The sequence below is a fragment of the Zingiber officinale genome, chromosome 7A (genome assembly GCF_018446385.1).
Source record: "Zingiber officinale cultivar Zhangliang chromosome 7A, Zo_v1.1, whole genome shotgun sequence".
Classification (NCBI taxonomy): Eukaryota; Viridiplantae; Streptophyta; class Magnoliopsida; order Zingiberales; family Zingiberaceae; genus Zingiber; species Zingiber officinale.
This window is the reverse complement of record NC_055998.1, coordinates 120,172,828-120,198,297: the sequence shown is the minus strand read 5'-3', so window position 1 is coordinate 120,198,297 and position 25,470 is coordinate 120,172,828. Positions and strand designations below refer to the sequence as shown.

General features: G+C 37.5%; 1 protein-coding gene across 1 annotated transcript; it reads right to left on the bottom strand.

Annotated features, from left to right (window-relative positions):
- Positions 1-7,027: 7,027 nt before the first annotated feature.
- On the bottom strand, positions 7,028-8,277 carry LOC122000428 (adenylate isopentenyltransferase-like). The gene has a single exon (XM_042554832.1). The coding sequence runs from the start codon at positions 8,172-8,174 to the stop codon at positions 7,125-7,127; it is 1,050 nt and encodes a 349-aa protein (XP_042410766.1). The 5' UTR covers positions 8,175-8,277; the 3' UTR covers positions 7,028-7,124.
- Positions 8,278-25,470: the final 17,193 nt, after the last annotated feature.

Genomic DNA, 25,470 nt, shown 5'->3' with positions numbered 1-25,470 from the left:
GTAGGGGAACGAAAGGAGTTCCACGCGAAAAGGAAAGGCCGAACGAAAGGAAGGGAGAAGCTTACTGAGGAAAGGTGAACGGAGAAGATCACCAGAAAGCCGAAAACCACCAAGAGGCGAAAGCTAGGACAACCGGAATGAAGCAGCCGCGGGCACCTTCGACGGAGGACGAGCGATGAAACAGAGAAATGCGGCGTAAGGGTGGAGACGAAGGCTTTATGCGAACGAGGCTGATCGACCTCGTCCGTCAGATGCAGGTCACGAGAGACGAGGTTATCATCTAACCGCCCATTTCAAAGTAATCGCGTCCCATCATACGGATCATCACCACCACGCGAGAAGAGCCACGTGGCACTCTGTCACCAGGCACAATTAATGCGCCCATACCGCGCATGCTTCGACTTAATGGAAAAGATTTGCGCGATTTTCGAGAAGATTTAGACAAGCAAACATCCACGCTGGAGGCCAAGACATTCAGAACGAAGAGCCGAGCGGATGATGAGTTATGAGGGCCGAACGGCTCTAGGTATATCATAAGCGGCGGTAAGATGACGACCGCCCGTTCGGACACATAGTCCAGTCAGTCGGACTCACTGCCTCCTTCGACTAGACTTGAAGAGGAGGCAAGTGATCCGGCAGTAAGAATGGGGGACCCCATTTAGCAGAGTCAACGCCGCGAGGAGGGCCAAAGGCCTCGGCCGAGCGGATAAGGAGGGCGACGACCAGCTGAGGCTTCCGAGCGGAAGCAATATATCCCGCCGGAGGCGGGGTTCCGACGCTCATGATGAACAGTAGGAAAGGCAGAGCAGAGGGTCTGCTCGGCCGAAGGAATAAAACATCAACGCTGCGAACAGTCCAGAGCACATGACCCGGAAGCTCCCGCGCGGATCAGAACATCCGATCGGCCGGACGCAAGGAAACGGCCGACCGGTCGGACGATTGATGGGGAGTAAGAAAAGGCAAGGATAGGAACATCTTCTGACAGCAGATGATATGCAGGATCCTAGGACATGGGCTCACTGTCCCATCAAGGACATGGGCTCACTGTCCCATCCAAGACATGCTCACTGTCCCATCCAAGACATGCTCACTGTCCCATCAAAGACGCGCTCGTACTGTAGCAGTAAGGAGTCAGGCAAGCTCCTCTGACAAGCTCATACTGGGTATGGGTTGAGGACACGTGTGTGTGCCTCGGTATATGTACATCAGCCTCCTCAGAAGTCTATATAAGGCCTCCACTTCTTCAACCGAAGGTACGCGAGTCTTCATCCGGCAACCACTTTCATCTATTCCTTCGCCTGAGTTGAGCGTCGGAGGGTCGTCGCCGGGACACCCCTCCCCGCTCGGTTTTGTTGCAGGTTCGCCGGAGCATTCGAGGATTCAGCAGGGAGCGCCACGTCCCCAGCGTTCGTTGACCCCTGGTTCGGACAGGATCATTAGTTATGATTTAAGAATTAATAATCATTAATTTAAAAAAAAAATAATTATGATAACAAATCAGATTTTGAGGTAATTTTTAAATTGATTTTCAAATGGTATTTTAATTGATTTTTAAAGAATTTCTAAAATAATTTATAACTGATTTTCAAAAGGATTTTTAAAATAATTTTTAAATGATTTACAAAGGATTTTTAAAATATTTTTAAAAGGATTTTCAAAACGATTTTTAAAATAATTTTTAAAATGATTTTCGAAGGATTTTTAAAATATTTTTTTAAAATAATTTTCAAAGGATTTTTAAAATAATTTTTTAAAAGGATTTTTTTAAAATAATTTTTAAATAATTTTCAAAGGATCTTTAAAATAATTTTTAAAATGATTTTCAAAGAATTTTTAAAATAATTTTTTAAAATAATTTTCAAAGGTTTTTTAAAATGATTTTCAAAAGGATTTTTAAAATAATTTTTTAAAATGATTTTCAAAGGTTTTTTAAAATAATTTTTAAAATGATTTTCAAAAGGATTTTAAAATAATTTTTAAATTGATTTTCAAAGGATTTTTTAAAATAATTCTTAAAATGATTTTCAAAATATTTTTAAAATAATTTTTAAAATGATTTTCAAATAATTTTTAAAATGATTTTCAAAGGTTTTTTAAAATAATTTTTAAAATGATTTTCGAAAGGATTTTTAAAATAATTTTTAAAATGATTTTCAAAATAATTTTTTAAATGATTTTCAAAGGTTTTTTAAAATAATTTTTAAAATGATTTTGGATTTTTAAAATAATTTTTAAAAATGATTTTCAAAGGTTTTTTAAAATAATTTTTAAAAGGATTTTCAAAAGGATTTTTAAAATAATTTTTTAAAATGATTTTCAAAAGGATTTTTTAAAATAATTTTTAAAATGATTTTCAAAAGGATTTTTAAAATGATTTTCAAAGGATTTTTAAAATAATTTTTAAATGATTTTAAAAAGATTTTTAAAATAATTTTTTAAAATGATTTTCAAAGGTTTTTTAAAATGATTTTTTAAAATGATTTTCAAAAGATTTTTAAAATAATTTTTTAAAATGATTTTCAAAAGGATTTTTAAAATAATTTTTAAATTGATTTTAAAAGAATTTTTAAATAAGTTTTTTAAAGAATTTGATTTTTAATTATTAATTTAATTTAATTTTGATCCTTAGTCATCTCACCCGATCTAAATTTTAAATCAGGGAATCCTATAATTTTGTGAGATGAATTGAGTTTAATTATAGGGTTTGGTTTAACTTTGTGTTAGATTTAGGTTTAGATTTGGACTCAATAAATAGGCATTCTCTAGATAAACTTTTGGGCTATGGTGAGTCACTTGGACATCATTAAAGTAACCATGCCTTTGATGTTTTCCAAATAATCCTATCCACTGAACTTAATACAAAACATTGGTCTAACTAGTTAGGATTCATAAAAGGTAGTTTCGGTTAGTTCCACTTAGCCAAATGCACCAGGTCAAAGCCATATCTTCCTAGACATACATAGACTAAATTTCTCTAACGTACTATCATCCAAAATTTCACCAGTACCATAAGTCAAGTTAAACTTGTTCCCTTTCTAATTAGTTCTAATTATCATGCCGGGTAAGTTAGTTTTGGAGGTGCCAACTATTCTGGAGCCTCCCCCTACATTGTTGATAATTTTATTTAAATTTATAAATTAGATTTGAGTTATATTTAAATTAAGTTTAGTAAATAAAAGGTACTTGATTATAGCTTGGTTTGTAGTGTTTAAGTTTTACTTTAAACTTATAACCCAAGTCTAGATTTTGTTGATTAGTTAAATTATTAATAATCTTTTCTAACTTATCTATTTTATCTTTTAAGATATTACTTTGTTTCTCTAATTTTCTCAACGTTAATTTCTTATGTTTATTAAATAATTTTAAGTTATTCTTATTTAGATTTGAATTAACTCTATTTATCGTATTGTTAGCATGCATATCCAATTTTGAAGAAAAATCTATACTAGAGCAAGTAGGATTATTTAGAGTACCGACATGTGTTGAAAAGATTGGATTTTCACATAATGTAAATTTATTTACCTTTATTTCTCTCCTTGGATTATTGGTTCTTCTTCCTGGGCATTGTCTTTTGCAGTGACTCATTCGTTTGCACTTAGAGCATTCAATGTGCTTCTTCCTTTTCCTGATCATTTTCTCCTTCTCCTCCAATTGAGCCGACCGAATCTTATGAGTAGGGCACTCGTTTCTATAGTGCCCTCTCTCCCTACACTTAAAACAAGTTATGTGAAATTTAAAATTTGAATTTATAATTTTACCTTTAGGATCCATGATAGGATTCTCCCTCTTGACTGTTGTCATTTCAAATGCTGACTCGGATTCAGATATCTCGTCTTTGGCCATCAGTGTTATGAAATAGGTATGCTCTGATTCTTCTGAGTCTGGTTCGGAGGTTGACTCTAGGGATTCAAATTCAGATTTGGACTCAGGTTCTATTTGATCTTCTGGCTCTTAAGGGATCTCATAAAGCTTGAGCAATTTCTCCCAAAGCTCCTTAGCATTGTTGAACTTTCCAACTCGATCAAGATCTGAATTTGTTAGTCTGCATAGGAGAATACAAGTTGCTTTTGCATTTGCCTCGAATGTCCTTATTGTTTGTGCATCCCACTTGTCACACGTGATGGGTACACCTTCTTCAATGGGGAGAATAAATCCAATATGGACTATGATCCATATTTCCGTTTTGGTCTTCAGTTGGTGCTCCACTTGATCTTTCCAGTATTTGAAATTCTCGTCAGATAGAAGTGGTAGGCATGTGGAGCTGTACTCATTTTCGTAGGCCATTAAGAAGGAATCTCGCAAAATAAAAACAATAAAACTTGTTCCAAGACTTGGTCTTGGATTAGTAGTGCGAGAAAAAGATAGAAACAGGAATTCACGAATTTCAAGAAAAAAATAATAAAATATTATATAAAAAATATTTAAAAAAATATTATATCAAATTTTGCTAAATGCGATATTTTATCAATACTAATGAACGGTGAAGAGATGAGAATGAATTTTTCGAAAACAATTTTGGAGAGAAAAAATGAAAGGCGTAAGGTTTTATTTTTACCCTAAACGAATGAGAAAGCGACGAAAAAATGATCGAACGGTAGTTGTACCAATTCAGAGCAACCCCGCTCTGATACCAATTGTTGGATCGAGATGCGCTAGAGGGGGGGGGGGTGAATAGCGCTCGTGGCTTTCACAATCAATTTCGTAATTGTAAAGCGTTCGAGTTAAAGCAGCGGAATAATAAAACGAATCAAACACACACAAAGACACTAAGGGTTTACTTGGTTCGAAGCCTAGGACGACTCCTACTCCAAGGCCCGCAATCATTGATCGCTTTCAGTGGGCAACAACTATATCGTACAAATTCAGTTACAAATGTATTACAATTTTAACAGTATTAAAAAGAGTATACCGACAACTAGAATTGAAGATTTGAAGCTCTGGGTCATCGGGCACTTGTAGCAGCACTTATGGGTCATCTTGTTCACATCACATAGGAGAAGATTGCTTTTTAATTCATTGTTTGAACCTGCTGCTCGAACACCCCTTTTAAACAGTGCTAGAGGCACCTCAAAGCCCTTCCGAGGCACCTCAAAGCAGTCGAGTCAGCCGCGTGGATCAGCGATGAAAGCTTTTTCTCTTATCCTGCTTGAGGTGCCTCCATGGCCTCTTCAAGGCGCCTCCAAGCCCTCGTCCAAGGTGCCTCAAGCTCCGTCTAAGGCGCCTTCAAGCTTGCTGCACAGCCTGATTCTGCCTTGCACCCGAGGCGCCTTCAAGCTCCATGGAGGCGCCTCGGACATTGTTCATTCGAGACTGGCCTTGCTCATTTGTCCCTGCAAAGCATGTTAGTTCACAAAACACACACATACCTTGTAAGACAAAGTTAGCACACATAAAATATAGTAAAAGCAGTATTTGACAGTCTCCGGGCTGTCCGGTTCTGATTTTGAATCTTCGACCGAAAACCCTAGGTTGAATCGACGCCTATTGTTCCCTCTTCCGGGGAACGCGTCCTCACCTACTCTCCTCAGGAGAGATTACCTGATGTCAGTCCGGTCCTCCAGACCGACTGGACTTTCCGCCTAGGGTTACCACCCCCTAGGACCTAGGGTTACTGCCCCCTAGGGTTTTTTCTCCACCAAGGATTACCACCCCCTAGGACCTAAGGTTACCCCCTTAGGATTTTCCTCCACCTAGGGTTACTACCCCCTAGGATCTAAGGTTGCCATCCCTCAGAGTTTTCCTTCACCTAGGGTTACCACCCCCTAGGACCTAAGGTTGCCGCCCCTTAGAGTTTTCCTTCACCTAAGGTTACCACCCCCTAGGGTTTTCACCTGCCTAACCACAATTAGGATTTTTCTGAAACCTCATTTAAGCACGTTAGATAACAAGAAATCTTAACTTTGAATCCATTTATCATTATCAAAACCTAGGTTCAGTCGTCGGATGCTTCCTGTACCAACACTTGACTTAATTATAGCCCTACTAGTGGCCTGTGATATTTTAGTGGGGTCAAGCTGATCACCTCTAAAATTAATTGATTCGAAAAATGAAATGTTGATTTTAAAAAATAAAAAAAAATAACTAATGGGCTGTGTGGCATGGTGGGCAGAGTAAGCGTCCGGCCGTTGCATGAGCCGATCTGGGCCGAGTCTGGACCCTCCATGGCCCATTTTAAATTTGTGTCTCCGATCTTGAGTTATTAGGCCATTACGGGTGTTAAGATATAATTGTTTCTGCAATGATCACTCACATTTGTGAACACCAATTCTAACTTCTAAGATTCTAACGGCAAACCCTTTGCATAGATGTAATGTTAATTGATACAAAATACTTTATCTAATCCAACGCAAAGTGACTTTCAATAAACTTAGCATTCGCACGATCCTAATCGATGATGATAAACAATCGGTAAAAGGATCACAAAGGTAGTTGAGTTATAAACAAAAGTTTAGTGGAACTCGTATCGATAAGTATTAACAAACCACAATGCCCATACGTGCTCCCAAAGAATAAGTGATCAAAACAATTAAGTAGGATTGTTAGGCTAAGTGACCTGATGCCTAGAACACTCAAGATAACTAATTTTTTAATAAGAAACCGAAGAGTGTTGATAAAATAACTTTATTCAATTTATCCATGGAAAAGCCCTTTGCAGAAGAACATTTTTGCAGTATTTGATTTTTTAAAGGTTTTAATGATAGAACAAAAAAGTTATCCTCTGTTCAATCATTTCAATTTGCCATTTGCTCGTCACAGTCTATATATTTCAATTTGCCATTTGCTCGTCACAGTCTATATAAAGATTCGGATCAATTTAAAATCTCTAAGTTTAAATCTCAATATAGTCAAGATAAATATCTCTTCTATATAGTCATTATTTCATGACTATTAGTCTGTATTATTCTTGGAATGGATTGATAGGATGATGAGGAAGAGGATAGTCATCTTTTGTCAACCTGAGAAAGCTAAACTAAATATATATATTTTTTTCAATTTTTTTTATTATATTCAAGGTAAAATTTTGTGCCAAAATTGAGTTCTTAATTATCGAAACTAATTATTTTCTATATTCCCACTTGCGTGCTGGGGACAATTAAATAATAAGAAGCATTAATCGAAGGCATTTAGTACGTCGCGTGTGCGGCAGTGCCGACGGCGGCGATGGCCGCACTCCTCCTCCAGTCCTCCTCCTCTAGGAATCGAGCCACCGCACTAACGCTGGGCTCCGCCACGTATCTCCTCCAAGGTGCAGACGAGAGGTTCCCGGAGAGCCTCGCCGCCACGGCCGGCGTGGCGTCCACCCGCAGCAGAGGCCAACCCATTGCCGCCAGTCGCTCGATCTTCCGCACCTGCTCCACCGTTAGCCGCCTCACGTTCGCCTTGATCGCCGCTAGAGCCGCCTCGAACGCCGCAGCGGTCCGGCAGCCGCGCCCAGTGAAGTAGCTCCGGAATTCCGGCACCCCGATGGCTTTCCCTAGCCCCGGGTGCCGCTCCACTTCCCCCTCCACCGCGAAGTAGCGTTCCAGCTCCTCGACCATACCTTCCGCCACCATCTCGTCTACTCTCCGGTCGATATGCTCCGCCAGCGTCGCCGCCTCGACGTGCACCCAAATGAAACAACACCGAGACCGCAAGGCTTCCTTCCTCGCCGACGACCTCTCCCTGAACGGGTCATACCGGGGATCAAACCTGTCCGAGAGCAGAGCGTGGATGAAGGAATTTGACCCACCGGCAACCACCGGAATCCGACCGCGGGCGGAGATGTCCTCAATGGCGCAGCTCGCTAAGGCCCGGAATCCACTAGGAAGGAGTTCCCCGGCGGCGGGGTCCAGCTCGCCGAGCAAATGATGTGGTACTCCACGCCGGTCCGCCACCGGTATCTTATTAGTGGTGATGTCGAGACCGCGGTACACCTGGATCTTATCAGAGTTTATGACCTCACCGGAAAACATGGACGACAGCTGAACAGAGAGCTTGGACTTGCCGGTGCTGGTGGCGCCCATGATCACCACCACCCTCTGTTCCATCTCCTCCTTCCCCCATTTCACATTGCCTCCATCGTCTCCCATGCCTCCGTACCCACAAAACCTGCGGCTTTGCTGCAGCGCCCCGGCGGCGACGGTGCTCTGAGAAAGGAGCGCTCTGCCTCCGCCGCGGCAGAATAAAATCGACATATATACAGACAAACGTTCGCTAAAAAGCACCTTCTCTAATCCGATCTCTTCCAAATAAAATCACAGTCAATTGGAAGGAAGAGGACTGAGGACGAGATCCGAGTTCTCTGTTTCAGGCGTGCAGCGAAACATTTATATATCGAGTCGCAGAACAAAACTGCTTTAATTTAATATGTCATTATCATCATTCCACTATCGGATGCTTAATCCTCTACTATCTAAACCTCTCTTAATTCCTTCCAATGGGCTATTCTCTCTTCCTCCTGAAAATCTCTACTTACAGACAGCCTTTGGGATCGACTCCATTCTTTAAAAGGTTCTGATTCGTTGCAATGCTGATCGAGAGAGAGAGAGAGGAGGAGGAGGAGGAGATTCAGTTGCAGATTGGTAGCAGTGCGTGGGGCCAGGAATGTTTCAATAGGAATCTTATCAGGAAGGAACTGGATATCGAGATTGACCAGTACTTCTCGCAAATTGCACCCCGGGAGGCGGCGAGCATCATACGACTCCTTGCAGCTTTTCTCCTCGCTCCACTCCACTTGCACGATTCGCGATCAATGAGTGCGTTGACAAATTCGGATAGCAAAGTAAAATGGGCATCATGGTTTGACTTTGATGACGTAATTTTGATTTGGCTGAGGCGTGGAGCATGCCCCGGGATAATAATCCAGCGCGTCTTCTCAGGTTTTTTTTTAAAGCAAGATTACTTAGAAAAGTGTAAAGTAAAATTATGGAAAAAATTGCGGTCGTTAAAATTTTTTCATTATTTATTTTATTAAAATTTAAAGAAAAAAGAAAAACATTATTTATCCGTGAATAATTTTAGAGTTAAAATTGATCATCTGAAAATCAAGTGAGAAGCAAGGAAAAAAAAAATTATGACAGATACATCATTTTTTTATTTATAAAATTATATTATATATATATATATAAATAATATATATATCCTTTTTAATTTCAATGAATTAACTCTGTACACACGTTGGACAGACTGATGGACTGATGAGTCATTTGTTCTTACTATTTCTTAATTTATTTTAATGGTTGATGGAATTTTTTTTTGAGTATGGACCGATAATCTTTAAGATTAGTTGGAGATTTGATGTCAATTAAAAAATAAATCTATCATCAAAATATTTCCTTAGGGAAAGGGAGAGGAAAGACGAAGGAAATAAAGTAAACTCGAAGAAGAGAAAGAAAAGAAGCGATACTACAATCTATTCATGGTGAGCCCATGGCCTCGTGACGAGGTCATGGAGCGCCTGTGACCTCTCGGTGACATCGCAGGCTGCTCACGACCTCGTTGCGATGTTGCCCTTGAGATGAGGTCGATGCGCACCGATGTCGCCCACAACCTCGAGGTCAGGTCGCTCGCGTCGACCATGACCTTGCTTCGACAAGGTCGCACCTCTTCCCAGCAAGGTCGCAGCGGGCAAGGCCATGATAGGTTGGCAGCTCCATCGTCGAGATGTCGTGATGATGAGATCGAGATGAATTAGATGCGACGGTGAATAAAAAAAGTTGGTTCTATCTGATTTGGAAGGATTAGAAAATGAGTTAAATTTAATCAGCGGATAAATTTAATATAATCCTCTTATTCCATACGTTTTTTATCACGAGTAGAAATAAAAGAAAGTGGGTCGATCAACGCTCCGAAGTAAACATGACATAACTTTTGCCCATTAAATATACAAGTTATTCCGTGTGCACGTTGTCGTAGCACTCGATCCAGTCGTTTTCAGGATTATATGCGAAACATCGCCAATGGAGTATAAAGCACAGCACTGAAAGCTATTTATTTATATCTATATTTTTTTTAACTCGGAATATTAATTTATCTTGCAAGGAGAAAAAACAAAGAACATAAGTCGTGGACGAACAAGAGTTGATGGAAACAGAATAAACAAAAGGAAAAGTTGCATAGAATATGCATTTGCATCAATGTTCCACTAACAAGTAAGTTAAGGGACATTTTGAGTAGAAAGAAATGTAATGAAATTTATTCTCTATTTTTTTTTTACAAAAAATTTATTATTTTTTTCTTCTTTTAATGTTTGGATCTACTTTTGCTAAGCCCATGCGTTTGTGGTCCATTTAGGACAAATGGAAACCTTTTTCTCCACGCTGAAGTTTTACTTGCACAATTCCATTTATTTTTAATTTATTTTTGTTTTTCTTTTAATGTTTGAATCTGCTTTTGCTAAGCCCATACAGTTGTGGTCCATTTAAGACAAATGGAAACATTTTCTCCATACTGAAGCTTGTTTTACTTGCACAATTCCATTTATTTGTGGCCACTATTTAGAAGCTTGATTTACTTTTATGACGAACTCAAAGTCAAAGCTTAGTGCCGTCAGAATCTCTCGAGTCAAAGCATATTGATTTGCATGGTCCAAGGCATCGTATCCATATATCTCAATCACCATTTCGATATACCTTCTATTTTGTTTCATCTTTTACAGGGAATAATTGATTCCTGTATTTTGCAATACAAAGCTCTCCTGCTGGAGAGAGAGAAGTCAACTCCAAATATAGGAGTAAGATTCTGCATTTGACTGACATTTTACAAAAAGAAAAAGACATCTATGTTAGGTATAATTGCCTCGGAGAAACTAAAGAACAAGCCATTGCAGCCTGCACAAACTCTGTAAAAGAAAAAGATGAATCTCACGGGTCCCAAAATTCCACTCTGCCATTCCTCAAAAGCTCAACCAAGTGTCCACAGTCGCGTCAATAATGATGATGGTGATGGTTAGCCTGCATTTGACTGCGCCCGTCCCAGCAGTGCTTCCTGTAAGGCTCTCTGCCTCTGCTCATCTTTTGTGCCTGTTCTTCTAACTGAGCCATGAGATTTGCGCCCCATTCATTTCAATTCAGCTGAGGATTGTACCACCTGGACTTTCAAATCAAATCATTAGCTTATTTATGATAATTTGTACCACCCGGACTTTCAAATCAAATCATTAGCTTATTTATGATAATTTATTAAACAGTATATTTAAAATTATAAATTTAGGATGTTATTTTGTTATTTAATAAAGGATGTATCTTTTTTAGTACATTTTTTATTTTATACTCTTGATAATATAATTTTTTCTATAATTTTTCTTTTTTCTATTATTTCTCTTTCTCTTATCTTTTCTCTCTCCTATGCATGTAACTTCTCTTATTTTTCCTCTTCTCTCTTCTCTCTTCCTCTTCTCTCTTCTCTCTTCTCTTTCTTCTCTTTTTTTTATAAGCATGCATAACATATAAAAAATATTTTATAAGGTTTAGTTAATTTTTAATAATATTTTAATACATTTTGGAGAAATCAAAATAAATAATGGATAACATATTCGAATTTCTTGCAACCTTATAAATCCACCAGAACTGAAATCAATGTAATCAGAGCTCTCTAGATTCATCAATGGGTTTCGATCAAAATCCACTAATGGACCTAGAGATCTCAAATTGCACTCATTTCAATTCCTGTGGATTCTAGGGTTACAAGGAATTCAAATATGCTATCCATTGTTTATTTCGACTTCTCAAAAGTGTTAAAATGTAATAAGAAAGATCGACAAAAATCTTCACGTTGGCCCTGATATGAAATGATATCAGGTCCAACGTGTTGGAGTGTATACTTAAAGCCTAAGCTTTGTAAACATTCATTATGAATAAAGAATCACATTTGGTCAAATTGTCTACATTTAGTTGTAGTTGTTCAATTAATTTATATTGTAGATAACATAGTATGTGGTGTCACATGCAGAAGATAATGTTATCAGTACCTTATAAATTATAAACAGTAGCTCGCGACCAAAATGGAAAGGAACAAACCATTAGAAGGTCGTAGTGTAATTAGGTATCAGTTTATCTTGACTGTATAATTACACTAGTACACTCAGAGTGTATTGAGTAGGACCATTTGAGGTCGTTTCTTTTATACTGACTTTATAAAGAAACAAAGACCTCGGTTATTATGGAAGTGTGTGCTCTTAATCCTAATATAATAATAAGCGCATATATTTGATATTTATTTTTTTAATTTATCAATGGGTGAGATTTAGTTCGATGAATCAATAAGCCCGATAAGTTGGGAAATGGTATCACTTATAGTGTGTGTTGTTGATTATAGAAGGAAACTGTGTCCTAGAGATACTAGGTTGATAATGTCCTCAAGAGGAGCTCATAAGGATTGTCATGTTAAACCCTGCAGGTGGACCTAGTCCGACATGACAATAAGGTTGAGTGGTACTACTCTTGGACTTAGATATTAATTAAATGGGTTGTCAGTAACTCACTTAATTAGTGGACATTCGATATCTTAAACACAGGGAGACTAACACACTCATAATAAAAATGAGCCCAAAAATATAATTTGGGATTGGTGCGGTAGTTCAATAATAGTTCTCTAGTGGAATGAATTATTATTGATAAAATTAAGTTGTGTGTTCGGGGCGAACACGGGATGCTTAATTTTATCGGGAGACCAAAACTAATTCCTCCTCTCGGTTCCTATCGTAGTCTCTTATTTATAGAGTACTATACCCACCTATACCCACCTTCTATACCCACCAATAAGGGGCCGGCCAAGCTAGCTTGGGAACCAAGCTAGGGCCGGCCTAGGTATAAGATTGGGTGGCCGGCCCTAGCTTGAACCCAAGCTAGTGGGGGTCGGCCAAATTAAATTAAAAAAGAAATTTAATTTTAATTTTTATTATGTGGAAAATATAATTTATTAAAAAGAATTAAAATTAAAATATCTCTTTTGTAAAAGATCTACAAAAGATTAAAGAAAGAGATTAGATCTCTTTCCTTATTTGTAGATTGGTGAGATATTTTATTTTCTCTTTAAAAATTATTCACATGTTGTAAAATTAAAATTATAGAAATTTCCTTTTTATCAACCATGAAGAGATTTTGAAGAGAAATTTTATTTTTTAAAATTTCCGGAAACAAATTAGGAAGTTTTAATTGTTGATTGAAACTTGTCCAATTTGATTTCATTAATGTGGCCGGCCATAAGATTTCAATTTGGGAAATTTTATTTTATTTTTCTCAATTAAATCATGTCAAGGAAATTGAGGAAATTTTATTGTAATTAAATTTCCTAATTTGTCTAGGCCAAGGAATATAAAAGAAGGGGTGAGGGTGCCTTCATTGAACAACCTCTATTATTTCTCTCCCTCTTTTATTCCTTGGAGTGGCCGGCCATCCTCTTCCTCTCTCCCTCTTTGTGGTGGCCGAAACTCTCAAAGGCTTGGAGCTCTTGTGGCGGCCGGATACTACTTGGAGAAGAAGAAGAAGAAGAAGGAGAGAAAGCTAGCATCTCTTGGAGCTTGGTTAGTGTTTTGGTTCTTCATCCTTGGTTAAGCTTTTTTGTGGCCGAACCTAGCTAGGAGGAGAAGAAGGTGGTTGGTGGTTTCTCATCTCGGAAGATCGTTGCCCACACAACGTCCGAGGTTAGAAGAGGAATACGGTAGAAGATCAAGAGGTCTTTCTAAAAGGTATAACTAGTAATTTTTCTTTCCGCATCATACTAGTTATTTTTGAAAATAATACCAAATACAAGAGGCTTACGATTCTAGAATTTCGAATATGTTTTTCGATGTTGTGTTCTTTTGTTTTTTGTTTTTTTTTCTTGTGATTTGATTGTTCTTTTCGGTTAACCTAAAGTTATTTTAGGGAATTAAATATTAGCTTTCTATAAAAGGTTTTGTCTAGTCGGTGGTGGTTGCTCCCATATCCAAGAAGGCCATGTGCCTCGCCACGTCAGTACTGGGAACCAATTATGGAAATTAATATTTAATGGAATTAATAACTTAAGGTGATTTGGGTCGAACGTGTTAAGTTCCGCAGGAGACCCAAGTCAAAACCTAAAAGAACGAATAGATTAAGTTTTGGATCAGACGTGTTAAGTTCCGCAGGCGATCCAAAATTTAATTTAAAAGAACACATGGTAGCTAGGAAAAGGTTCAGACCTTTGTATAAAATTTTTGTACAGCGGAACCTCTAGGTTTTCCGAGTAGCAACCAACAATTGGTATCAGAGCTAGGGTTTTGCCTCTGTGTATTTGGTATTAGTTTAATTATGCACATGTCATACATAATTTAGGCACGATAATAGTAGGATATGCTAACTTTGTGGATGTAGGATCCAACTATTATGACTTTTAGATATTATGTGTGTGATTGGACCCTTGGACATGTTAAGGGCATTTATATGTGTGTGCATGATTGTATTAAAAATACAGCAGGAGCTGTATTTAGTTTTATTAGGATTTTATTTTTGATCTAAATACATGTACATTCCTTTTATGGAATATAGGATCAAAATTGTAAAATTCTATTTATGTCGCAGATCAAATCTTGCAAAGCGTGGAACCTTCTGAGGACCAGAGGCGCAGCGGAACAAGGAACAAGATGGATGCGACAATTATACCCGGTGGCGGTGGCCAAATATGGCAGCAGCTTGGGATGACAACACACGGAGGACAACTATAAAAGCCATAATAGTTGAAAATTAGATTTTCTATTTATTGCTTTTATATTATGCTGTGTGTGCATGTTAGTATACATGACTAGTAGGCTAGCATAGTTAAAATTTCTCGTTTATAAATAATTAAGTGGGAGAGAGATTTTTAAATAAATCCCATGGTCTCCATTACTGGTTTGTAAGTGATGCAAACAAGCTTGCGCGTTGGCTCTGAGTGCCTTCCTTCATAACGGATGAGCTTATTTGTGGATCACTAGAACAGACTTCCATTTTTGGATGACTATAGGAAGTTAATTAAGAGCGTGTGATCTTCCCCAACGGAAGGGGCATAATCTTATTAATGGACTTAGTGTCAAGTAATGGTATACACTTAGACACACCTAATAGTATCCTCCCCATTGGAGTCACTACTATTATTTGTGTGACCAAAAGATACCAACTATTAATTTTATTTGTCAAAAAGTTAGGTTGACAAGATAATAAAATTAATGGGTTAAAAACCCTCCTTTTACAAATGTTGAATTTGTATACGTCCACACTAACGTGACATACAAAATTCACGGTGTTTTGAGGTGTTGGTTAATTTAAAATAGTATTGTTTGAGGAATCAATATTATTCTAAATTTAAGAGTTCTGACCAAAAGTTATTTGTGATTCTTAGGATGACTTTCAACCCACTGTCCATCTTACTTCAACAGAATAGACTTACTGGACCAAACTACATAGATTGGAAAAGAAACCTAGACATTGTTCTTACTGCTGAAAGCTATAAATTTGTACTGACTGAGCAGTGCCCTGAAGCAACTACTGGTGAATCTACTCAAGAGGAGATTGAATATCATAGGAAATGGGTAAAAGCTGATGAGATGGCGCGGTGTTACATTTTGGCTTCAATGTCAAATGTATTGCAACATCAGCATCAGGATTTACCAACAGCTTATGATATTATGAACAATCTCAAGGAACTCTTTGGTCATCAGGATAGGGCTTCTAGGCAAGAAGCCATGAGAAAGATAATGACAGCCACCATGCAAGAGGGTACTCCTGTGAGGGATCATATCCTAAAGATGATGGCTTATCTGAACGAGATACAGATCCTTAGAGGAGAAATTGATGGGGAAACCCAGATCGATATGATCCTCCAAACACTACCTAGAAGTTTTGAGCAATTCCGCCTGAATTACAATATGAACAAAAGGGTATATTCATTGGCGGAACTACTGACAGAACTTCAGGCAGCAGAAGGATTATTTCGTCACAATGCTCAAATTCACTATGCTGAAAATGGTTCTACTTCTAAACCGAGAGGAAAGAAGAAGAAGAAACAAGCTAGTTCAGCAAAGAAAGTGAATAAGTCTCAGAGTACAGGATTTAAAGCTGGAGTGAAGAAGCCGAAGGGCAAGTGCTTCATCTGCAAGCAGGCAGGACATTGGAAGGCGGACTGTCCTCGTAGGAACCAAAACAAAGGTATATCTCATACTCTAGTTGTTGAAATATGTTTAGCGGTGTTATCTACCAACACCTGGTGTGTAGATACGGGAGCCACTGATCATGTCTGCAATTCCTTGCAGGGGTTCCAGGAAACCCGACGACTATCTGAAGGAGAAATTACCGTCTACATGGGCAATGCTACTAAGGTGGCAGCTGTTGCAGTGGGAGACGTCTACTTATCTTTTAGTAGAAATAGGAATTTGGTTTTAAGAAATTGTCTTTATGTACCCAGTTTTAGAAAGAATTTAATTTCAGTTTCTAAACTATTTTTAGAAGGATATTCAGTTTCTTTCAGTAACGATGTAGTTATTAAAAGAAATAAAGTGATTATCTGTTCTGGTGCATTAGTTGACAATTTATATACTTTAAATCCAATTTCTTCCACAAAGTAAAATATGGAAATTTATAACTCATCTTCTAACTCTAATAAGAGAAAAGAACCTTCGGAAATGAACCAAGCATATCTTTGGCATCTAAGGCTTGGTCATATTAACTTAAGTAGGATTCAGAGGCTTATAGCCGATGGACTTTTGAGTTCATTAGAGTTGGAAAATTTTTTAACTTGTGAATCTTGCTTAGAAGGTAAAATGACCAAGAGACCGTTCAAGGCCAAGGGGTATAGAGCCAAAGAAGTGTTAGAATTGGTTCATTCTGATTTGTGTGGTCCTATGTCTGTCCAGGCAAGAGGTGGTTTTGAATATTTTGTCTCTTTTATAGACGATTATCCAAGATACGGATACATTTACCTAATGCGCCGCAAGTCCGAGTACTTTAATAAGTTCAAAGAATACAAGGCTGATGTGGAGAAACGACTAGGTAAAAGTATCAAGACACTACGATCTGATCGTGGTGGCGAATACCTCTTAGGAGAGTTTAGGAATTACTTATCAGAGGTTGAGATTCAATCCCAATTGTCTGCACCTGGAACACCCCAACAGAATGGTGTAGCAGAACGAAGGAACAGGACTCTTATGGAGATGGTTAGATCGATGATGAGTTATTCAGAATTACCAAATTTGTTTTGGGGATATGCTCTGGAAACAGCAGTATACGTTCTGAACTTAGTACCTTCTAAATCAGTTTCTTCTACTCCCATAGAATTGTGGAATGGGCGAAAACCCAGTCTAAGACATATTCGGATTTGGGGTAGTCCAACACATGTGCTGAAACTAGATGCTGATAAGTTAGAATCCCGTACAGAAGTTCGCGTGTTTGTAGGATATCCCAAAGGAACGAAAGGTGGTTTATTTTATAGTCCTAAAGACCAGAAGGTCATTGTTAGCACCAATACCCAGTTTTTAGAAGAAGACTATATAATGGATCACAAGCCCAGTATCAAAGTTGTTTTAGAAGAACTTAGAGAGGACACGTCTACTTGATTAACAATGCAAGATGAAGTACCACAAGAGACTGCAACACGTGTCACACATGATACATAACCACAGACAGTGCCTCGTCGTAGTGGGAGGGTTGTAAGGCAGCCTGAAAGATTCATGTTTTTGGGAGAGTCTTCGGATTTGATCCCGGGTAAACATGAACCTGATCCACGAACATATGATGAAGCACTCCAAGATATAGATGCAGCATCTTGGCAAAAGGCAATGAATTATGAAATAGAGTCTATGTACTCTAATAAGGTCTGAGAGCTTGTAGAACCACCTGATGGTGTAAAAGCCGTTGGATGCAAGTGGATCTACAAAAGGAAAAGAGGGACAGACGGGAAGGTGGAAACCTTCAAAGCTAGGCTTGTTGCGAAAGGGTACACTCAGAAAGAGGGAATCGATTATGAGGAAACCTTTTCACCGGTAGCCATACTTAAGTCTATCCGGATACTCTTATCCATTGCTGCTCATATGGATTATGAGATTTGGTAAATGGATGTCAAGACAGCTTTCCTTAATGGAAGTCTTGAAGAGAACATCCATATGAAGCAACCAGAAGAGTTCATTGAAAAGGGCAAAGAGCATCTAGTGTGTAAGCTCAATCGGTCCATTTATGGACTGAAGCAAGCTTCAAGATCTTGGAACATCCGGTTTAATGAAGTAATCCAGTCGTATGGATTTATTCAGTGTCCGGATGAGTCTTGTGTATACAAGAAGTGTAACGGAAACGTGGTGGTATTTCTTGTACTATACGTAGATGATATTTTGTTAATTGGCAACAATGTCAAGGTATTATCAGACGTAAGGGTATGGTTGCCCAAATAATTTGATATGAAGGACTTAGGAGAGTGTGCACACATTCTTGGGATTAAAGTGATAAGGGATCGCAAGAAAAGACTATTGTGTCTGTCCCAAGCTTCATATATAGATACAATCCTTGCTCATTTTAGTATGCAGGATTCCAAGAAAGGTTTCTTACCTTTTAGGCATGGAATAACTCTATCTAAAGAGATGTCTCCGAAGACATCAAAGGAGATAGAAGACATGAAAGCAGTTCCTTATGCTTCGGCTGTAGGAAGCCTTATGTATGCAATGCTATGTACGAGACCTGATATTTGTTTTGCCGTGGGCATGGTCAGCAGATATCAGAGTAACCCTGGACAAGGACATTGGATTGCATATATTAAAGTACCTGAGAAGGACTAGAGATTATATGCTAATTTACCAAGCAGACGATTTGCTCCCTGTGGGTTACACGGATTCAGATTTCCAATCAGATAGGGACAATAGTAAGTCTACATCAGGCTATGTGTTTACTTTAGGAGGTGGAGCCATTTCATGGAGGAGTGTTAAGCAGAAATGCGTATCGGACTCAACCATGGAAGCTGAGTATGTAGCAGCCTCTGAGGCAGCTAAAGAAGCAGTATGGCTCAGGAACTTTCTAATGGACTTAGATGTGATTTCTGGTTTGCCCAAAATTATCACAATTTATTGTGATAATAGCGGTGCAGTTGCAAACTCGAAGGAACCATGAGCTCATAAGGCAAGTAAACATATAGAGCGCAAGTACCACCTGATACGAGATATCGTGAAGCGAGGAGAAGTTGTCATCGCCAAGATTGCATCAGCAGATAACCTGGCAGATCCTTTCACTAAGGCCCTTCCGGCGAAAGCTTTCGATCGGCATGTGGAGGGAATGAGAATCAGATGTATGGTAGAAGATATGGCAGCTTAGTCATTAGTATAAGTGGGAGATTGTTGGAGTGTATACTGAAAGCCTAAGCTTTGTAAACATTCATTATGAATAAAGAATCACATTTGGTCAAATTGTCTACATTTAGTTGTAGTTGTTCAATTAATTTATATTGTAGATAACATAGTATGTGGTGTCACATGCAGAAGATGACCTTATAAATTATAAACAGTAGCTCGCGACCAAAATGGAAAGGAACAAACCATTAGAAGGTCGTAGTGTAATTAGGTATCAGTTTATCTTGACTGTATAATTACACTAGTACACTCAGAGTGTATTGAGTAGGACCATTTGAGGTCGTTTCTTTTATACTGACTTTATAAAGAAACAAAGACCTCGGTTATTATGGAAGTGTGTGCTCTTAATCCTAATATAATAACAAGCGCATATATTTGATATTTATTTCTTTAATTTATCAATGGGTGAGATTTAGTTCGATGAATCAATAAGCCCGATAAGTTGGGAAATGGTATCACTTATATTGTGTGTTATTGATTATAGAAGGAAACTGTGTCCTAGAGATACTAGGTTGATAATGTCCTCAAGAGGAGCTCATAAGGATTGTCATGTTAAACCCTGCAGGTGGACCTAGTCCGACATGACAATAAGGTTGAGTGGTACTACTCTTGGACTTAGATATTAATTAAATGAGTTGTCAGTAACTCACTTAATTAGTGGACATTCGATATCTTAAACACAGGGAGACTAACACACTTATAATAAGAAGGAGCCCAAAAATGTAATTTGAGATTGGTGCGGTAGTTCAATAATAGTTCTCTAGTGGAATGAATTATTATTGATAAAATTAAGTTGTGTGTTCGGGGCGAACACGGGATGCTTAATTTTATCGGGAGACCAAAACCAATTCCTCCTCTCGGTCCCTATCGTAGACTCTTATTTATAGAGTACTATACCCACCTATACCCACCTTCTATACCCACCAATAAGGGGTCGGCCAAGCTAGCTTGGGAACCAAGCTAGGGCCGGCCTAGGTATAAGATTGGGTGGCCGGCCCTAGCTTGAACCCAAGCTAGTGGGGGCCGGCCAAATTAAATTAAAAAAGAAATTTAATTTTACTTTTTATTATGTGGAAGATATAATTTATTAAAGAGAATTAAAATTAAAATATCTCACTTGTAAAAGATCTACAAAAGATTAAAGAAAGAGATTAGATCTCTTTCCTTATTTGTAGATTGGTGAGATATTTTATTTTCTCTTTAAAAATTATTCACATGTTGTAAAATTAAAATTATAGAAATTTCCTTTTTATCAACCATGAAGAGATTTTGAAGAGAAATTTTATTTTTTAAAATTTTCGGAAACAAATTAGGAAGTTTTAATTGTTGATTGAAACTTGTTCAATTTGATTTCATTAATGTGGCCGGCCATAAGATTTCAATTTGGGAAATTTTATTTTATTTTTCTCAATTAAATCATGTCAAGGAAATTGAAGAAATTTTATTGTAATTAAATTTCCTAATTTGCCTAGGCCAAGGAATATAAAAGAAGGGGTGAGGGTGCCTTCATTGAACAACCTCTATTATTTCTCTCCCTCTTTTATTCCTTGGAGTGGCCGGCCATCCTCTTCCTCTCTCCCTCTTTGTGGTGGCCGAAACTCTCAAAGGCTTGGAGCTCTTGTGGCGGCCGGATACTACTTGGAGAAGAAGAAGAAGAAGAAGGAGAGAAAACTAGCATCTCTTGGAGCTTGGTTGGTGTTTTGGTTCTTCATCCTTGGTTAAGCTTTTTTGTGGCCGAACCTAGCTAGGAGGAGAAGAAGGTGGTTGGTGGTTTCTCATCTCGAAAGATCGTTGCCCACACAACATCCGAGGTTAGAAGAGGAATACGGTAGAAGATCAAGAGGTCTTTCTAAAAGGTATAACTAGTAATTTTTCTTTCCGCATCATACTAGTTATTTTTGGAAATAATACCAAATACAAGAGGCTTACGATTCTAGAATTTCGAATATGTTTTTCGATGTTGTGTTCTTTTATTTTTTGTTTTTTTTCTTGTGATTTGATTGTTCTTTTCGGTTAACCTAAAGTTATTTTAGGAAATTAAATATTAGCTTTCTATAAAAGGTTTTGTCTAGTCGGTGGTGGTTGCTCCCATATCCAAGAAGGCCATGTGCCTCGCCACGTCAGTACTGGGAACCAATTATGGAAATTAATATTTAATGGAATTAATAACTTAAGGTGATTTGGGTCGAACGTGTTAAGTTCCGCAGGAGACCCAAGTCAAAACCTAAAAGAATGAATAGATTAAGTTTTGGATCAAACGTGTTAAGTTCCGCAGGCGATCCAAAATTTAATTTAAAAGAACACATGATAGCTAGGAAAAGGTTCAGACCTTTGTACAAAATTTTTGTACAGCGGAACCTCTAGGTTTTCCGAGTAGCAACCAACACAACGTAGGCCTGATATGAATGATATCAGGCCCACGTTAGACCTGATATGATTCCATATCAGGCCCACGTTAGGGCTGATATGATTCTATATCAGGCCTAACACGGAGATTTTTGATGATTATTCTGTGTTACATGTTAACACCTCTGAGAAGACGAAATAAACAATGGATAGTATATTTGAACTCTTTGTAACCCCAGAATCCACAGGAATTGAAATGTGTGCAATTTGAGATTTCTAGGTCCATTAGTGGGTTTTGATCAAAACCCATTGATGGATCTAGAGAGCTCTGATTACATCGATTTCAGTTCTGGTGGATTTATAAGGTTGCAAGAAGTTCGAATATGTTATCCATTATTTATTTTAACTTTTCGAAGGTTTTAAAATGTAATAAACAAGAATCGTTAAAAACATCCATGTTGGACCTGATATGGAATCATATCAGGTCCAACGTGGGCCCGATATCATTCTATATCAGGCTCACGTTGAGCCTGATATGATTCTATATCAGATCCAACTTATTTTCTTTTTGGTGATGATATATCGGAAATAAAGCCCAACAAAATTCTTTAGATAAATTTGAATGTCTTTAGGACAATAAAGAGTGAGTTCATTAGAATGATGGAATAACAAATAATATTGCAAGACAGGAGCTCAATTTGGATCAGCTACTGTATAGGACTGTTTTTATAAAGACTTGGCACAAAAGAGTTTAAACTTGATACAAAGACTTTGTGCTGCTATTATACACTACGAGTTGAAACAATTTGTTGAGATGGTTGTTGCTTATGTTTTAGACAATTTGGTGGTTCAATCCCAGAGAATTGTGAACCAACTTACTTGCTTTCACCAGCTTTTGAGATAGAAACTACAAACCCTACTATAACAGCAAGGTTTATGCACAACTCCAATTCTATTTTTTAGAATTCTCCATCTTTTGTTCTTGAAAATTCTCTACAGGACATCCACAATACATTATCTAGGATCAACTTACAAAACTTAAACTCAAGCATTCACTACTACTCCATCACAATATCAATCTCCTACTCCATCACAATATCAATCTTTTACGATCTCCAATGAATCATATCAGGCCCAATATGGAGATTTTTGATGATTCTTCTTTGTTACATGTTAACACATCTGAGAAACTGAAATAAATAATAGATAGCATATTTGAACTCCTTGTAACCCCAGAAATCCATAGGAACTAAAATGAGTGCAATATGAGATCTCTAGTTCCATCAGTGAATTTTGACCGAAACCCACTATGGACCTAGAGAGCTCCGATTGCATCCATTTTAGTTCTATGAATTTCTGAGGTTTTAAAAAGTTCAAATATATTATTCATTGTTTATTTCAACTTTTCATAGGTTTTAAAATGTAATTAAAAAGAATCGCTAAAAACTTACATGTTGGGCCTGATGTGGAATCATATCAGGCCCACATTGGGCCTCATATCATTCCATATCAGGCCCAACGTTAGTCAATTATATTTCCCAGGACATATTAGGCCCAATGTTAGCCAATTGTATTTCCTAATTCTTATTTGCTTTATATTTTTATTAATTTCTTTCTGAAATTATACTTGTGTTGCTTTTTGATTGGACTTTGTTTTATCTCCTTCTTAGGATGACAAAAAATAGATGTGGTTAAGTAGTGATAGTGCCTTGGCCCATTTTGAAGCTCTTAGAATTGAGAATAAAAAAATGGTATCTACATATAGGATCTAAGAAAATTTTCAGAATTATAAATTTAATACATTTATAACCATCTGGTTCATCATATTTTGTCTATACAATTTCTGTCCGTGCTATATTTTAGGGTGACTCAGCTGTTGCAGATGATGCAATGATTATAAAAAAGAATGGAGATGATAATGAGGTTCCTCTTGACGAGATGATGGAAATTCTCATAAATCAAGGAGCCAAGAAGAAGAAAAAGAAGAAACAAGTAAAAAATGACATATTTGATGATCTCGAAAATATTGACAATGAGTTTGATATTTTGGGTGTGGTGAGAGAAATAAATTTGGACAATTATAAGCAAACTCAAGACGCAACAACAATAGTTACATATCAGAGTCATAGAAGTGAAAAGGTAGTTAGTAAAATCAATATCGAGAAGGAAATATCATCACCAAAAAGAAAACAAGTTGGATCTGATATAGAATCATATTAGGCCCAACGTGGGTCTAATATGATTCTATATCAGGCCCAATATGAATGTTTTTAACGATTCTTGTTTATTACATTTTAAAACCTTCGAAAAGTGAAAATAAACAATGGATAGCATATTTGAATTTCTTACAACCTTAGAAACCCACAGAACTGAAATCGATGTAATCGAAGCTCTCTAGGTCCATTAGTGAATTTTGGTTAAAACCCACTGATGGACCTAGAGATCTCAGATTGCACCCATTTCAGTTTCCATGAATTTTTAGGGTTACAAGGAGTTCAAATATGCTACCCATTGTTTATTTTGGCTTCTCAGAGGTGTTAACATATAACAAGGAATAATCGTTAAAAATCTCCACGTTAGGCATGATATGGAATCATATCAGGCCCAACGTGGGCTTGCTATCATTCCATATCGGGCCCATGTTGGGCCCGATATGAATATGGAATCATATCAGACCCAACGTGGGCTTGCTATCATTCCATATCGGGCCCATGTTGGGCCTGATATGATTTCATATCAGGCCCACGTTGGGCCTGATATCATTCAATATCAGGCCCAACGTGAAGATTTTTGTCAATCTTTCTTATTATATTTTAACACTTCCGAGAGGTTGAAATAAATAATGGATAGTATATTTGAACTCCTTGTAACCCCAGAAATCCACAGGAACTTAAATGAGTGCAATCTGAGATCTCTAGTGATGGGATGTATACTAAAAGCTTAGCTTTTTGTATGAACATAAGAATCACATTGGTTAAATGTCTGCATTTATATTAAATGCAGTTGTCCATTTAATTTATATTGTAGATAACATGGTGTGTGATGCCACATAGAAGATCATGTTATTAGTTCCTTATAAATTATAAATAGTAACTCACAACCAAGATGGAATCGGACAAACCATTGGAGTGGTTGTAGTGTAATTTGGTATTAGTTTATCTTGACTATAAAATTACACTAGTACACTATGAGTGTGTTGAGCAGGACCATTTGAGGTAGTTTCTTTTTATACTGACTACATAAAAGAACAAAATCTCTATTATTATGGATGTGTGTACTCTTAATCCCGATATAATAACAAGCACATATACTTAGTATGTATTTCTTTAATTTATCAATGGGTGAGATTTATTTCGCTAAATCAATAGGCTTGATAAGTTGAGAAATAATATTATTTATATGGTGTGTTATTGATTATAGAAGGAAATTGTGTCCTAGTAATCTAGGTTGATGATATCCCCTTGAGGAGCTCATAAGGATTATCATGTAAATCCTGCAGGTGGACTTAGTCCGACATGATAATGAAGTTGAGTGGTACTACTCTTGGAGTTAGATATTAATTAAGTGAGTTGTCAGTAACTCATTAATTAATGGACATTCGATATCTTAAACACAGGGAGATTAATGCACTCATGATAAGAAGGAGCCCATAATGTAATTTGGGATTGGTGCAGTAGTTCAATAATAATTCTTTAGTGGTATGAGTTATTATTGATGAACTTGAGTTGAGTGTTCGGGGCGAACACAGGAAGCTCAAGCTCATCAGGAGACCAAAACTAATTTCTCCTCTCGGTCCCTGTTATAGCCTCTATAAATCCTTGTATCCA

Bases quoted from the DNA above. Each gene is read 5' to 3' on its own strand.
- LOC122000428 (XM_042554832.1), bottom strand. From the start codon at position 8,174: ATGTCGATTTTATTCTGCCGCGGCGGAGGCAGAGCGCTCCTTTCTCAG.